The 13,668-nt window shown below is 43.3% G+C and overlaps 1 protein-coding gene across 1 annotated transcript in view; it reads left to right on the forward strand.

Moving 5' to 3' along the window:
• The first annotated feature begins 12,019 nt into the window (after positions 1–12,019).
• Positions 12,020–13,668, forward strand: part of LAMA3 (laminin subunit alpha 3) — a 270,464-nt gene continuing 268,815 nt past the window's right edge. Inside the window, exon 1 of the mRNA XM_056138444.1 lies at positions 12,020–12,295. Coding sequence (XP_055994419.1) covers positions 12,020–12,295 — 276 coding nt within the window. The remainder of the gene's footprint in view (positions 12,296–13,668) is intronic.

Below are 13,668 nucleotides of genomic sequence, written 5' to 3' on the forward strand. Positions count from 1 at the left end.
TGACAAGAAGATGCCAAGGAAAATTTGGAAGAATAACTTGGAGTTAAACTTGGCGCTAAGGTAGAGAAGGGCACATATGGCAGAGCACAGAGCCAGGTACAAGATCATGGAGTTACCCCGAGAAAATGGGGTATCGTTAGGTAAGTCTGGATCTAGGGAAGCGAAGGGATAGGGTAGAAAGGTAGGCTCAACTTAACTTATGAACCACTCTATTAAAGAATTTATATTTTATTATGAGTAGTAAAGAATATTAAATAGTGTTAAACAGAATAGAGACATGATTAAATATGTTTTAGGGATACCCCAACATAGTTTACTGTAGTGATGAAAATGTGATGTAGGGTTTCTGTTCAGTATGATAACCGCTGACCACTTCTGCCTGTTGAATGTTTGAAATGTAGCCAGTGTGACTGAGGAACTAGATTTTTATTTTTAAACTTAGATTTAGATGGCCATGTGCTTCTTGGCTACTGTATTGTACATCTCAGCTCTAGAAAAATTTCTCTGGCATCAGTGTGGAGGATAGACTGAAGAAGTTAGAAGACTGAAGGGTTTTTAGTAGACGTGTAACACTTTAAGTAGGAAATATGTGGTTTCAAATTAAGGCTGGGTCTGTGGGAATGTAGTTGAGGCATGAACATGAGAGCTACTTAGGAAGTGAAATGCACAGGATTTGGTTTCTTCTTTGATATAAAAGGGCTTTCCTGAGCATAAGTAGCAGATAGGTACTCACAAGTAGGGACAAGTAGTACACTTAGGAGGAAGAACACATATCTAGGGACTTCGGGGCAATCAAGTTTCAACTGACATAGGAGGCAATGGGGAGTTGTGTAACACTTGATGTGGCATATCATGCTGCTCAGCGATTCATGGATGAGATAGAATGTAAAGGAGACACAAACCAGTAGGGATGCTGCGCTTGACATGGTGGATGGTGAGATGTACAAAATAGAAATACCAACATGGTAGATATGTGGACAAATTCATGCAAATAGTAATCAATGATAATACAATAAATGTAAGAGATTGTGGGAAGAGAATTCATCTATTCTACCCTACTAGAGGGAAGGAATGGGAAAAGCAAATTGATGATTGTTAAGCACCTGTGAATTAAGTGCTATGGTAGATATTTGCACAAAAATATTACCTTGGGATATTAGATCAATTGATATTATAACCAATGTTAATGAATTGGCCAAGAAGAGGGCTTATGTATTGTAGAGTTTCACGATCAATTTTAAATACAAATTATATACCAATAAGATTAATTTTTTTCTGTGTATTTTTGTTGGAGGGAATGAGGAAAGCAAATTAAGGGTGTACAGGCAGTGGTATTAAAAGGGTAAAAATTGTTTACATTGTTTATTTGAATGTCGATGAACAATTTTAAGAAAATTCTTCTATTAGGGACAGTTTCAAGGTTTCAATAGATAGTTTCAATAGACTGGTATTATTATTATTATTAGTTTTTTGCCGACCCACATAAATAGTTAAAGAACTTTGTCCTTCAGAAGCAATGGGAAAATACTTTTAAGAATTCTAAGCATAAAAGAGTGCACACTGTAGATACAAGTTTAACCAAGCAAGTGTTTGATGTTATTAGTTCAGCTCAACTTAAGTAAATCCAATTCAATATTCTAACAGAATCTGAAAATAAAACAACAAGCTTAAGTTTTGAGATGGAAGCTGTCTGTCAGGACTGATGACCCAAATGCTAGCTTTGTTTTAGAACGATAGTTAAATAGTGTTTAACTTCTTACTTGTCATTGAGTGTTTGATTATGAGACTCTTCTTTCTGCTCTCATATACATCAGAATGCTACAACAATAATAACATTAACTCCACCTGCCATATGAGTTAAGGTGACACTAGTTGCTTTAACAGATAATCCTTCAAACCTCTGTCACTTAATTCAATGTAAATGTATTTTTCATTTCTGTAAACATTACAGTGCCATTCTGTGTGGAGTGATCTCCACATGCACCTGAACTTTTCCTATCTGTGAATCACCATCCTCTAGGGCCTTGGAGTCCTTTGCCTCCAGGCAAAAAATGATATAAAACAGGAAGAATCATACAAGAAGTTTTTCCGGACAACTTATTATTGGTTCAAAAAACCCTACTCAGGTGCAAGTACAGTGGGAAATATATTCCCAGGTCAGGCAGCTGCTTCTAAAGCAGCTTGTATCTCTTACTGTGTTCACACAAAATAACTAATATTAAGAAGTAAAGTTAAGACAACAATTAAGATCTTAATTAAGTTATTGGACTAAGGAGAAGAGGAACACCCCTAGGTGGTGTTTCCACCCTTGAACCTGATGGGCGGTCAGGAAGGGCTTTCTTATGTTGATTTTGCTATGGAACTGGGTGTAGTGTGGGCCCAGAGTGCTGGGGAAATTGGAGAGAGATGAAAGAGTTGGAGAGATGAGAGAGAGAGAGAGAGCAGGGAAGAAAAATGGGGTGCAGAGGGACTAGCAAGGGGGAAAAGGGAAGAAGAATGTAGGAGAAGGATACAGGAGCAGGTGCGTGGAGAGAGAGAGAGCCCAGGCTGCGAGATGGAGCATGGAGAGATGAACGGGAGAGACAGGAGGAGACAGGAATGAGGGGTAGTGTGAGACTGGAATGGGGAGCTCAGAGAGACTGGAAAAGGTGCGTGGGGAAAACGGAATAAATGGCAGCTGATCAATCAACCGACTTGGGCCTCGTTTTCTCCTCCGTCTGCCCCATGTCCTGGGCAGACCAGGCTGGAAAAGCGGCCCGCCCCCTCCCACTACTCCCCCCAGCCCGGGCAGCAAGGGGGAGAGCCGTCGGGACCCTCCAGCTGCCCGGAGATTAAACATCCAGCCCCTGCTAACTACATATTTTTAACCTTGTCGGTAGTGATGCCTCTTAATAGTTTTAGAGCCTCAGAGTCAGGATTCAAATTCTTAAATATAGGCTAGTCAAAAGGGGAAAGTGTGAAAAACTAGACAAAAAGATATCTTAGAGGCTGCTTTTAAGTGTTCACTCAAAATCAACGATTAACCTTCATGTCAAGAGAATAATACTCCATTTCATCTCCAGTATCCTTGAGCATATATAGTTATTGATCCAATAACTCACAACTTTTTTTAAATTTTACTCATCCATGAAGTGAGAATAATGTCTTCTGCCCACTTACCTTTCAGAACAGCTCTGGGCTGACATAACAATGTTTATTCCAGAGGAAGGTACTGTTACCTAAGTGGAGGTTTTCTTTTCTCCTAGTGTGATTGCTTGTGTTAACACACATACCTGGGGTAGGGGCAGGGAGGGAGGACTCCTTTTTAATAGCAAGTGTATAAAATCAACTGCTCTACCTTTCTGCATATTTCACATAAAGGCCAAACTGGAGTGTGTAAAACAAGAGCGGGAAGGTAATGTCATGCGATTGGAATGTGAATTCTTTCTAGGGTCTTTGGCAGAATGACCAGGGAGTGCCCTAATGGGAGGTGCTAAATGTCCAGGTTCCAGTGAAAGCTAGAAGCTGCTTGTGGTGAATAAAAAAAAAACACTGGGTTCAGGGAATTCTGCACTGTTTTGGCAACCACAGGGGATTAGGAACCCAGAAGGTGAACCAGACTCAGGACATGTCTGCCAACGGAGTATTACTTTTCTTTACAAGGAGTCATTGAATCTATGGGTCGGGGCAGGGCTGACCATACTTCAAGCAAGACACTGAAAGTAAACTGGCTGTCATCCCTGAGGGTGCAAAGCTGGCTTTTGGATACTGTTTCATGATCATGAGGACTTGGGCAGGTCCTTTAATCTTGACTTACGATTTATGAATACAAATAAGGTGGTATTAGACTTGTGTTTTCCAATGTTCAGAAGGCTAGGAGCAAGTTTCAGCTTTCCAAAAACTAATAGTAACATTGCTGGCAGTAGGGTTTCATACCTGCTATGTTCCATCACTGTATTCTTCCCTGGAGTATCTGCTTCCTCCGTAGTTACAATTGTTTTCGTCTGCCCCTCCATCTCCCCAGCCTCCTGCCATAGTAAGACCAGTTCTCATGTTCTATTGCTTTTGGTTATTTGTGATTCCCTTATTAGAAACATTTCCTTGATTCAGAGTTCACAAGGTATGCCAAGGGAAAACACTGCTTTATTTTGGACTGATGTAAAACTCAGTGTTAATAATTTCATATTTATACCTTCTATAATAACTTGGGGAATATTAGAAAATATAATTAGTAAATTCTTTCAGAGTTAAAAAGTAGTAAGATGCACATCATTTTTAATTAAAACATTTTAATGATAATCAGTTGTATGAAATTGCCATCATAGTATGGTTGGGTTGTAAAGGATACCCTCAGTTTTAGATTTTCAGTGAAACTACCTATTGACCAATATTACTTTATACATTGTCTACTTTCTTTTGGTTTTCAAAAAGGTGGCATTACCTGTTGATGAGAGTGGAAATGCTTCCTCCCCTAACTTCTGCAACCCCCCAGCCCCTAACACACCTGTTTGTATTCTTTTCATTACCATTGGTGACCAACATACTGCCCTTGGTGTAGAATGGCAACATTGATTTCTCTGTAAGTGATGATGGAAGGGGGAAAGTGTAACTTACTCCTTAAGTGAAAACATGCCACTGTCAAGTTGTCATTTAACAATATACTTTAGCACATTTTTTATTTTATTTTTTTGTTCACCATTTAATATTTCAACACCAATTCCACCACCATTACAGCTTCCCACCACCATATTTCTAATATTTCCACCCTGACCCCCAAACCCTGTGCCCAAGCAGGACTTAAGTAATTTATTTTGTATTGCTGGTTATGACTAATCAGTTAAAAATGATACAAAAAACTTTCCTTAAATTAAAGTGTGTGAAGATCGATGTATTTTACCCTGGAGCCATTAAGTCCTTATATAAGAGATAATTAACATAGTGTAAAAGGTTGAGCCTTGTGTCTGTCTGTCTGTCTATCTATCTATCTATCTATCCATTCATCCTCCAGAGATTGGTTGCCTTCTGCTTTCACTTAATCACTTAACTTCCCGTTAGTCGTCGAGTTGCTCGAGCGGGCGCCAGTAACGTCTCCATTTGTCCCTGTCGCGTGCTAGTGTAGCCCAATGGCATCTGTTCGCTCTGGGAACATGAAGAGCCTCAAACCGATCGTTCATGATCTTGACGAAGAAGTCTGACCATCTGGTAGGTGGGCGGCCACGCGGTCTCTTGACATCCCGTGGAATCCAATCAGTAACAGCTCTAGTCCAACGGTCGTCTTTAAATCTCATTACGTGACCAGCCCATCTGATTTTCGACACCTTGGCAAATGAGACAGCGTCCCTGATCCTTGATCGTCGACGGATGTCAGAACTCTGGATTCTTTCTCTCATTTGAGTGAAACGTGATATTCCAAGCATAGCTCTTTCTATTCTTCTTTGGGAGACCTGAATAGCGTTCTCATCTTGTTTGCGTAGGGCCCAGGTCTCTGAGGCATATGTTAATGCAGGAAGGCCATGGATGTGGCCTATGCGCTCAAGCCTTCTGCTTTATACCCTATCAAATGTGGTATGCTACTCTTGTTACATCAGTGGTGTAGAGTATGGCATGTCGCTCCAGTCATTCTAAATTTTTTAATAAGCTGAGGTTACTTAAATCTATTTTTTTAAACTGGATGGATCCGGAGTCATTTCTATGGCCTGTCACTCTGAATTGTTCTCTTCTGAGAGATTTATTTGTGCATCTCTGGATCATGGCCGTTAATGAGCTTATGTGGTGCCAGAGGCAGTTTGTGGACATGACTGCCAGGCTACTGGAAACACAGGAAGATGGGGGAGGTTGCCCATTTCCGACTCGGTGTAAGCCTGGAGATTGCAGTTGCAAGTCCTGCATACCTGAGTTTTCCAGCAGATTCACTCATGGATGAGGTTCTTCCAAGCTTGTGGAATTTGGCTGTGAGCATGGCGGCAATTGAGTTCTGGGGGTTTTCAGTTTGGGGCTCTGTTGAGTTGGGGAGGGGGAACTCACATGCCCTTCCAGGTTTCCTGGGATGAGACAGCCTGTCATGGGATCTGGAGGCATCTTTATGGCATGCCACTGTGTTGCTCTCTTCTGAGAAATTTATTTTAACAACATACTTTATAGAAAAATGAGCAGGTTCCAGAATTTTTGATCCTAGTTCATATTCTTAGGAAGATTTGGGAGGACAGATTTTTTTTTTTTTGAAACTGCCTTTTAAGGGAGGGAAGAGAAAAGGCTGGAGGAGCGAAACTGTACTTGAAATTAAAGGCGCATAGAACATGTGCCTGAACTTAAAGGCGCATCCATCTTGTACTTACAGTTTGCCAATCTCTGTGCTAAAGGGACATTATGACCTTTGATTCTGCCCTTGGGAGACCCAGTGAGTTTATTACCTAGGAACTTGACTCACAAAATTCTTTTCAACAATGACATGACAAGTTACATTTCCATCTTAAGATCTCAAGGACATAGCTATGCATGAATCACTTCTGAAGCACTGGGAGTCCAGCCAAACACCAAATTCACCTGTGTTCACTTGGGTTTGTTTATGCCCAACTATGCGTGCTTATTGCAGACCCCTGCCCACCCCCCAGTCTCAGTTAATAGCTCCTCTTTCCTCTTGTGCTCAGGAAAATTCTGCAGGCTTCACACCTTAGATGGACTTCCCCCAAATGCCTTTCTCTGGCCTTTAAGTTCTCTAGCATTTTAAGTTCATGAGCAGAGAATCATAAGTCCTGGATCATTATTTCTAGATGAATAATATGGAGAAGTCATTAACATTTTTTCCAGCATTATCTTTTTTACAGTAAAACAGTCCCATTTTGCCTTAAAAGCACAAATGTTACTTATACTCGGTGCTTTAGCGTTTAAAGACTTGCTCAGATATTCCTTCCTGTGGACTCCAAAGCAGACTTTCTTTCTTCCCAAGTCTTTTTTTCTTCTTCTTTTTGGGTCACACCCAGCTATGCACAGGGGTTTCTCCTGGTTCGTGCACTCAGGTATTACTACTGGCGGTGCTCGGGGAACCATATGGGATCCTGGGAATTGAACCTGGGTTGGCCATGTGCAAAGCAGATGCCCTACCTGCTGTGCTATCACTCCAGCCTCTCCCCGCCCGCCAAGTGTTTTTATTCTCATCTCATCTCTGTTCTTATGTCATCTCTGAAATCTAGAACTCTGGAAGATAGATACTGTCTAGGTATTTTCTACTTATACATAAACTTTCTGTCCATTTGTTTTGAAACCACATTCATCAGTGTTCAGGTGCTATCACTCCACTTCTGTGCCTCGAGGTCACTCATGACGGTGCTCTGGGTTGGGATGGACATTGACTCTCCTGCATAGGAAGCATGTGCTCAGTCCCTCAAGCTCACTCTCTGGCCCCTGATACATAGTCTCTCCAGATACAACGTTACCAGCAAACTTTAGCTTTAGTTTTGTGTTGGTTTTAATTACCTTTCAAGCTATTCTCAGTGGACAAGCACATGTATTAGATTTTCGCATCACAAAAGTGATTTTTAAAATTTATTTTCATTTTTAATATTTGCTTGAGCGGGCCCAGTAACATCTCCATTGTGAGACTTGTTGTTACTGTGTTTGGCATATTGAATACATCATGGGTAGCTTGCCAAGCTTTGCCGTGCGGACAAGATACTCTCAGTAGCTTGCCAGGCTCTCTGAGAGGGGTGGAGGAATCGAACCTGGCTCGGCCAGGTTGGCGCGTGCAAGGCAAACGCCCTACCGCTGTGCTATTGCTCCAGCCCAGTAAAAAAGTTAAATAAAAAAAATTGAAGTCTGCATAAAACTTCATTCAACACCCAACTTTTATAATATTTATTAATTTAATATATAATATTGGGGAAAATAGTAGAAGAAGAAATGAAGATGATAGAAAAGACTTTCAATAGTACAAAAATAATAGATTTGTCTAATATTACTGAGATACTAAAGTTTAAAGTTTTGGGATTATACCTTAGTAATTTCTTCTTCCTGCCGTACTCTGCAGTTCTCAAAAGACCATGCAGTGCCTGGGATCAAACCTAGCCATTTCTCTGACACTGAGTTTTCCCCATTGAGCACTCCACAAATCTCTGGTAAGGACATATTTAAATTTTCGTATATTTGCTATGCACTAATTTTTTTTTTTTTTTTTTGCTTTTTGGGTCACACCCGGCGATGCTCAGGGGTTACTCCTGGCTCATGCACTCAGGAATTGCCCCTGGCGGTGCTCAGGGGACCATATGGGGTGCTGGGAATTGAACCTGTGTCGGTCATGTTGGCTGCGTGCAAGGCAAACGCCCTACCCGCTGTGCTATTGCTCCAGCCCACTATGCACTAATTTTTAAAAGCAATATTGAAAATACAGCAGAGGTGTCAAATTGATTATTTCATAGCTTAACATGTAAAACTCTAGGGTCTGGAGCAATAGCACAGTGGGTAGGGTGTTTGCCTTGCATGCGGCTGACCTAGGTTCAATTCCCAGTATCCTATATGGTCCCCTGAGTACCGCTAGGAGTAATTCCTGAGTGCATGAGTCAGGAGTAACACCTGTGCACTGCCGGGTGTGACTCCCCCCCAAATGTAGAACTCTATTACACATAAATTATAATGCTCAGCACAAAACATTTTAGAAATGGTTAGTATCAGAGCAAGATGATTGCAGTTTCTGAAAGTCATATTAGATAATTTTACAGGATAGAGAATTCCTGGCAGGAGGTTTTTAGCTTTAAGAATTAGAGATTCTGGCATTGTAGTCTACCTAGATTGGAGAGTTTATGCCAAGAAATTTAATATTTATTTATTTCATAGTAGTGTTAATGCTGCCCATCCTGTGCCTCCCTTTATTCCCTTTTCCTCTCTATAAAGTCATTTTCAAACTTAAAAAATTTTTTCATTTGAAGCACCTATAGCTAGCAGTAGTTTCATAATCTCAATATTCTAACATCTAACATTATAACATCTAAAATCACACTGTTGTTGGATTGTGTAAGTTATCTATAGGACATCAGTCCTTTGTTAGTGTCTTCTGTGCAAAAGACCACATTTAAATTGTTATGTTACTTTTTGGTTTTATGTGATAGTTTTTTTTGCAGTGTTAAAGCTTTTAAAGTTGGTGGTAATATTATACCCCCAAACATAAGCATTTATGCCTATGCCTATTATTATCTCAATAAAAACGTTTTAAACATTTGATATAATTTTATTTATTCTTGCTTTTGTTTTTCTTGCTAATGGAGTTGCATCCTCAAAAATTTCTCTGAGGTCCTGTGTACCACCTACATTTTCCAAGTACTTTGTGGATTGGAGTTTAATTTTCAAGTCTTTAATTCATCTTGAGTTAAATTTTTGTGTTTACTGTTAAATAGTGATCTAATTTTTTTTTTTAAATATGGTTGTCCAGTTTTTCCAGCACCATTGTTGAAATGTTCATTTTCCCCTTGAATGGCCTTAGCTTCTTTGTCATACACTAGATGTTCACATATGTATATGGATTTAATTCTGAACTCTCTATTCTATTTCACTGCTCTCTGTGCTTGTTTTGTTCCAAGATGGTACTGTGTTAATTATTATTGCTTTGTAATATAGTTTGAGGTCAGAGAGTTTGTTGAATTTTTTTCTTCTTTTGTCTCAGAATAGTTTTGACTCTGTGATCTTTGGATTTTCATAGAAATTTTAGAATTGCTTGTTATATTTATCCTTCAAATAATTGTGTGTCTAAAAGCACTTTCGAACTTTTAAAAAATCTTTCTCTCAGGCTTCTTTGATTTAACTGGCTAGAACCCACTACCTCAGGCAAAATTATGGAGCACTGGAAATTTATTCAATTGTATTAAAATATGAAAGTCTTATTAGGGCAAAGCAATATGGATTTCTTAGTGGAAAAAATTAAAGTTATAGAACCACACAAAAAAAGAAATAAACAAGAAATTCCCTCTTTATATCTCATCAATCCACTCTTGAATACCCTTTGTATAGTTTTCAAAATTTGCATCTACTTGTTACACATGCACACAAACATACATGCAGGTATAATTTTTGTATTTATACATTCTTATTCTGAAATTTTTTCTAATAAAAGCTACATTAAGATATAATGAACACATTATAAGTTCAGTTTTAATGTGCCCAAGATTATGTGTTTTAGCATGATTACTATATATATATATATTTGGTTTCAGGTGGCCACACCTGTTGATGCTCAGAGGTTACTCTTGGCTCATTCCTGGTGGTACTCAGGGGGTCATATGGGATGCCAGGAATAGAACCCTGACTGATCACATGCATGGCAAGTGCTTCACCTATTGTACCATCTCTCTGACTCCAACTCAATTACAAAATAATACAACTATCACTAATATTGAATTCAAGTATCTAAAAAGAATTCTGAAAAATATCCGTAAATTCATTTATAGTTACACTCCTTACAGTATGTGGCCTTTGCATCTGGTTTCTTGACCAAGTATAATGTTTCTGATGCTCATATATGTTGTAGCATGTTCAGAATCTCATTCTCTTGCATGACTAAATGATATTCTATGATATAAATATGCCACATTTTAAAAATCCACTCAGCAGTTGGTGAGCATCGGCTCATTCTCTTTTGTCTGTCATGAACCATGCTACTAACACTAATGAATAAATTGTTGTGTGGACACATGTATTCAAGTCACAAATATATACTTAAGATTGCAGTTTCTGGATCACATAATAACATCATGCTTAAATTTTTGAGGAACGCCAAAATGTTTCCAAAATGTCTGCACCATGCTAGTTTTTTCCCCCCCAGCAATATATAAATGTTCCACTTTCCCTTACACCTTTACCAGCACTTCCTAGTATGTCTTTTTAAAATTATAGTTATCCCAATTGGTGTGAAGTGGTGTCTCATAAGTCCTTTGATTTCCATTTCCCTGATGTCTAATAATGGAGATATTTCCATATGCCTTGTGGCCATTATTGTATCTTCTTTGAAAGTATATATGCTATGTATATATCTTTTTTGAAGTGTTTTTTCAAATCCATCATCCCCCCCATCCATCAGTTTTTTCCCTCCTTCATTTAATTTTATTATGAATGCACGTATTCCTTTCCCCCTTTATTTGCGGAGAACAAAGAGATGATCAGATCTACAATATTTCCAGAATTTAATAAACGCCAAGAGACAGTTCCCTCTCCTTCCAACGCTACCATTTTTGCCCCCAGCTCAATCTGGGCCCAAGAACGGTGACTCTGCCACCCTCAAAGCCATTCCTCAAAGCTGCAGTCCGACTTCCTTGTGTCACTTCTGTTCTTGGTCGATACCCTCCAGTGGACTCGGTCAGAGCGAGGAGGGGGTCTCTCATAACACAGGATTCATCTTCAGCTCCCCGACCCCGGGGAGCGGGAGAATCCTCTGACCTGAGGTTCCTGGGAACGTTCAACTAATCTGCCCGGCTCAGACTGCAAAATGGACACAACTGGGTGCCCAAAGCGTTTGCTCCGGTTCCCTTTACACTGTACCGCGGGCTGCCCGTGCGCGCGCTCCCCGGGAACTCCAGGAGCTCCCCGGGTCCCCGGCCCGTCGGTGGCTGCCGCGCTGTCGGGACCTGTTTTGGGACCCTTGAGACTGGTCTGGAAACCCCTAAGGTCTCGGAGGCATGCCAAGCAGTCAGTCGCCTGGCCGTCGCGCCGCCAGGGACCCCCCCCAGCCAGCGTCCCGCCTGCTTTCCCGAATGCGCAGCGCGGGCTGCTAGTCCCGGACCGGCTCGGGACCTGACTCCGGTGGCGCCGGTGGGGAGGTGGGTGGGGACGGGGGCGGGTCCCCAGCCGCGGCCCGGAGGGTGGGAACCCAGCACGCCTTCCCCGGCGGCTGCCCGTCGGCCCGGCACTGTCAGTTCCTGCTCGACCGCTGCCCACTCCGGCCGCGGCGGCTTCCCGGGCACCTGGGGGCGGAGAGCCGGGCGGGCCGCCGGGCGCTGCCGAGGGTCGCGCGGGCCGGACCCGGGCAGCTGGGGACAGGGGGCCCTCGGCGGGGCGCCGCGGGATGGAGACTGCCTCGCGCGCTCGGGGCCGGGCACGGCGGCGTGTCGCGCTGCTGCTCCTGCCGCCGCTGCTGCTGCTGTTGCTGCCGCACGTCGTGTGCCCGGCTGCGGCCCCGCGCAGCCTGCTGCCGCCTTACTTCAACCTGGCCCAGGCCGCCCGGATTTGGGCCACCGCCACCTGCGGGGAGCGGGAATCGGGCGGCGCGCGGCCCCGGCCCGAGCTCTTCTGCAAGCTGGTCGGGGGCCCCACGGTGCCAGGCAGCGGCCACGCCATCCAGGTGAGGTCCCCGAGAGGGGCAGGGGGGCGTGGTGGACTCCGTCTGCGCCGATCGATTGCCGGGGGCCGGGAGGGGACCCCCTGCTGGCTCCCGTTCCGGCGCCCACGGAAGGAACGGCCACGGGTAACCGGGCGAGGCTTGGGCCAGCAGGGGAGAAAGTAGGCAGCGGCGGGTGGCGGTGGTGGGACTCGAGTCCCATCTGGTCTCGGTACCCTGGCCAGGCTCTGAGCACCCCAGGCGTCCTTTGAAAACCTCCCTTCTCTGTAGAGGGTTCGGAGCAGTGGCCAGCAGTTCCGTGGCATCTTTTGAGAGGGAGTTCTTGTAACTGCTATCACACTGAGGTCCCCCGTCCCCTTCCAGAGCTACCCTTTGCCCCAGTGTCTTAAGTGCCATGGTCCAGCCAGTCTTGGTCCAGCCAATCTTAGACTGGCGCAGTGAGATCTGATCTTTGGCGCAGTGAGATCTGATATGAACAGAGACAGAGACGGGTCAGGCTCCCCGTCCAGCAGAGGAGCACTGCAGCACTGTCCTCCCGTTCATCGATTTGCTCGAGCGGGTCCAGCAACCTCTCCATTGTGAGACTTGTTGTTACTGTGATTGGCACATGGAATTCATCACGGGGAGCTTGCCAGGCTTTCCCTTGCAGGCGAGATACTCTCGGTAGCTTGCCAGTCTCTCTGAGAGGGGTGGAGGAATTGAACCCAGCTTGGCCCAGCGGGTTGGCTGCGTGTAAGGCAAATTCCCTACCGCTGTGCTATCGCTCCAGCGGCAGCAGAGAAGCACCTGGTTCAAACGCTGGTGTCCCTGGTGCGGCCTCAGCACCTGCAGGTGTACCAGAGTCTGACAGCCGTCTCACAGCCTCGTGGGGAGGGGGACGTGGATCAGGGCAGCAGGTGGTGACAGGGTGTGTCCACTTCATGAGGTGGTTACAGTCTTTGAACTCAGTCCTGACTCTAGACCTCCCCCCGCCCCACCGTTTGGTCTCCAGGGTTCCTGCTAGGGGCGACCCCTAAGCACTAAGCACTAAGCCCCTGGACACCGCTCAAAATCCAAACCCAAAAAGAAAAAAAAATCAAAACCAGAACAACCCAGATTCTCTTTACAGGAACCCTCCCTTTCTCACTGGAAGTATTGGGAGGATTAGGGGGAGTGTGGCCAGGAAAGGGTTCTGAAGGAAAAGATTTAAAAACATTTTTTTTAAGATACCAGAATTTACAAAATTGTTCATGATTGAGTTTCAGGCATACAATATTCCAACACCAATCCCATCACCATTGTCAACTTTCCACCACAAATGTCCTGAGTTTCTCTCCTCCCTTCCCCCTCTATGAAGGTACTTTATTATTATTATTATTATTATTTTTAGCTCTGTA

Source organism: Sorex fumeus, unplaced genomic scaffold (assembly GCF_029834395.1).
Source record: "Sorex fumeus unplaced genomic scaffold, SorFum_2.1 ptg000128l, whole genome shotgun sequence".
Lineage (NCBI taxonomy): Eukaryota > Metazoa > Chordata > Mammalia > Eulipotyphla > Soricidae > Sorex > Sorex fumeus.